Raw genomic sequence first — 3,515 nt, forward strand, 5'->3', positions numbered from 1 at the left:
ACTTGTAGTTAAGTTAGTTCGGCCTCGCAGACACTGACAAAACAGTTGCGCCTTCTTCCTCATTCAGTCGTTTACGAGTTGTGTTGCTGGGAACAGGTAAGGTTTGGTTCTTTTGCATTTGTATTGAACTGATTTTGTTAGTAAAAGTCACCGGTGTGTTCTTAGGCGTTTTGTTGGCGAAGACGAAATGTCTTATTTATGCATATTTAACAGTTAAAGCCTATTCGTGATTCCGTCGTTATTGGTAAATCACAACGTTACTTAAATGTCTGGAAGAAAAGTATCGGACTCTAGTGTCTCCATAGTAATGTTTTTAAGCAGTCTGTTTCGATAGCGTTACAGTGACCCAAGAGTGTATAGCTGTATGCGCAACATGCAGTTACAACGCCATTTGGTCTGGCAACTTAGCCTGCTACACGACGATAGCTCCCGCATGCTCTCCACAAGTATGAAACGAGTCGCCACACGATTTAAAGTCACTATCGTCCGTCAGTTGTGCTCTAGTTAAGAAAGGGTAGCAGTCGGATGTAATGAAAAGTAATGGCCTTTATGTTACTTTCTTGGTGAAGCGCTAGACGCAGTTTAGTTTCGGCGGGAAGATACAAAATGGTGGCCAGTCTTTTTGTCCCGGTGAAGTAGAAATCCGATTAGAGCCTTAAAACACCCTTTGGCGTCTGCTTGCCCGGTTTGAGCTCCGGTAATGTTATTTGCGGTACTAGAACTACGACGGCAAAAGTTAAAATACACCTATCAGTTGATATTAATATTAGGCTAAACTAAAGGTTAAACGTATTTGTCTTACGAATGTTGAGTTACCGTGCAGATATAAGCCACGATAACGGTTACTGGTATTTCATGTGATTTATATATATTTTATTTGGGAACGTTTGTAGATCAATCGCAACCATGAGAAAGGACCCAAAAAAACCAAGAGGCAAGATGACCTCTTATGCCTACTTTGTGGCGACCTGCCGCGAGGAGCACAAGAAGAAACACCCAGGCGCCGCCGTAGGCTTCGCCGAGTTCTCCAAGAAATGCTCTGAGAGATGGAAGGTAAGTTGGCACCAGTCTCACGAGTTTTATATAAAGGATTTTGAAAGCTTTTGATTTGTGTTTCTAATTTTTTTTTTTTGTGTGGGGGGATGGGCATCCATATTAACCAAAACTATTGAGTGGTATCAGGCAAACGAGACTGTTGGCCAACAAAAGCACCACATGCACAGAAATTGTCTTGACATGAGTCTGGGGATATTTAAGTGTCACTGCTTTGTTGTCTCCCCCCCCACACCCCAACATGGCATTTTCCCTGTCCATAATTTGATGGTAGGGAGATGAATACTTGCAAATGTTATGTGCAGATACCCTCATAAGGATTCAGTTTTGCATAAGTAGTCTTCATAAATGCAACTTGAGATGCAGATATCAATGCAGTTCAGATGTTTTTGTAATGTAATTTGGAAGTATGTCATTTTAGGACATTAAGAAGATGTTTATGTTTTCTATTTTTGTAGACCATGTCACCTAAGGAGAAGGTAAAGTTTGAGGACATGGCGAAGAACGACAAGATTCGCTATGACCAAGAGATGAAATCATATGTCCCTCCTAAAGGGGAGAAGAGCAAGAAGAAGAAGAAGGACCCCAATGCACCCAAAAGGCCGCCGTAAGTCTTCAATGCCTCATGCATGGGTTTAAAAGAGGAGTTTAAAAAAAAAAAAAATCGGCCTCAAGCTACTTTTTGACACTAACCCAACCCCTGTCTCTCCAGATCTGCTTTCTTTGTGTTCTGCTCTGACCACCGTCCCAGGATCAAGGAGGAGAACCCTGGTATCTCCATCGGTGATATTGCCAAGAAGCTCGGCGAGTTGTGGTCTACACAGAGTCCCAAAGACAAGGCTCCGTATACTGCCAAGGCCGCCAAACTGAAGGAAAAATATGACAAGGTATCACTTGTTGTCCAGTATTCATGCATTGCACCAATAGGGTAAAGCAAAGTGGTGTATTATTAAAAAAAAATGCATGTCTTTCTACAACTACTGTCACGCTATAGTGAAGGTAGTAGAGAAAAGTTAATATTTTCTAAGTGATATAAAGAGGTTGCATAAATTTTCCCTTTTCCTCAACAGGATGTTGCTGTCTACAGAGCCAAATGCGGTTCAGGGAAGAGTGATGCGGGTAAGAAGAGCGGCCCAGGCAGGCCCTCTGCCAAGAAAGCAGAACCAGTTGATGATGACGACGATGACGACGACGATGATGATGACGAGGAGGACGACGAGGAAGATGATGATGACGAGGAAGATGACTAAGCCTAACCCTAACCCCCATGTTAAAAGGATGTGAATTTTGCAATGCATTGTTCAGCTTAACTCCAGATGGTTTTTTTTTTGTGTGTGTGGATGATTCCAACAGTGTAGCCTGCTGTCCCCATTGGTCTGCCTCTATTAGATATCAACACGTTCCTTTTCAAATTCAGGGATTTAGTTTTTATTTTGTCACTTAGTCCCCCCATGATTTTTTTTAAAAACATTTTTCTGCTGAGCTTGGGTTTATTACATCTTTGATCCTTGTTGCTATCTAAACAGGCAGCCAGATATGGATTTCCTGTGATAATGGAATGAAATTCCTGTACAGGCAGTGGACAGCAGCAAATTGTTAAAGTTTTAAAAATGTATTGTTTCTGGAAGCACTGCTTATGTTTTCTGTTTAGTGGTGCAGTTTCTTCACTGTCATTTTACTACCGGGGTTATCTGTAGTTTGAAGAGGTTTGCAGCAATTTTAATGTGTAACTTTGGAATTTTCATGTAGAACGAATTTTCATTTTGTAATAAAATTTTGTATATTGATGATAAATGTGTAATCTCTTAATTAAGAAAATTGTTAAGTGGGCATCTTAACTGGAGAGGAATTCTTACAGACAGTAGGATACTGGCAGCTATTAGTTTAATTGCAGCATCTCTTGCTTAACCCATAAATGACTGACTTTTTAGTATGTCATGGCACAGTTTCACATAAGTTTTTTTCTGTTGGAGGCAGTCAACATGTGGCTATACATCAATAAATTGTTTTCACAAATTTACCATGACTGAATTGGTAGCCAAAGTAGCTTTTAAAGGGCAAATCAGTGGAACATTCATTTGACACAAAATACGAATGTTAAACAGGAGTACACATTATTGAAGTTCAGAATCCATTGGCACCATGCCTATGATGTAACTAGTCTTTGATACTGCTGAATTTCTGTATCTTACTATATTAAGCAATAAGTCACATGGGGTTACTCATTTAATCATTATCACATGTTCGAATAAATGTATGCACTTAATGATCAGACTAGGTCAGAAATAATTATAAAATAGATTTCCGAAGTTGATGTCTAACTCATCATCCATATCATTTGTCCAGACTTGCACCCATCTCCACTGTCACCACTCTCTCAGTCTGAAGGCTCCATATTAACACTGGCACTCTGTCAGTTATTAGCAATTCAATAACCTTGAGTGAGTGAACAGTGAGTCTTT

General features: G+C 40.1%; 1 protein-coding gene across 1 annotated transcript; it reads left to right on the plus strand.

The window, feature by feature from the left end:
• Nucleotides 1-2,847, plus strand: LOC141004656 (high mobility group protein B2-like). The gene is made up of 5 exons (XM_073476308.1): nucleotides 1-96; nucleotides 894-1,053; nucleotides 1,512-1,660; nucleotides 1,766-1,940; nucleotides 2,124-2,847. The coding sequence occupies exons 2-5, from the start codon at nucleotides 907-909 to the stop codon at nucleotides 2,301-2,303; spliced, it is 651 nt and encodes a 216-aa protein (XP_073332409.1). The 5' UTR covers nucleotides 1-96; nucleotides 894-906; the 3' UTR covers nucleotides 2,304-2,847.
• The last annotated feature ends 668 nt before the right edge of the window (nucleotides 2,848-3,515 follow it).

Source organism: Pagrus major, chromosome 1 (genome assembly GCF_040436345.1).
Source record: "Pagrus major chromosome 1, Pma_NU_1.0".
Taxonomy (NCBI): Eukaryota; Metazoa; Chordata; class Actinopteri; order Spariformes; family Sparidae; genus Pagrus; species Pagrus major.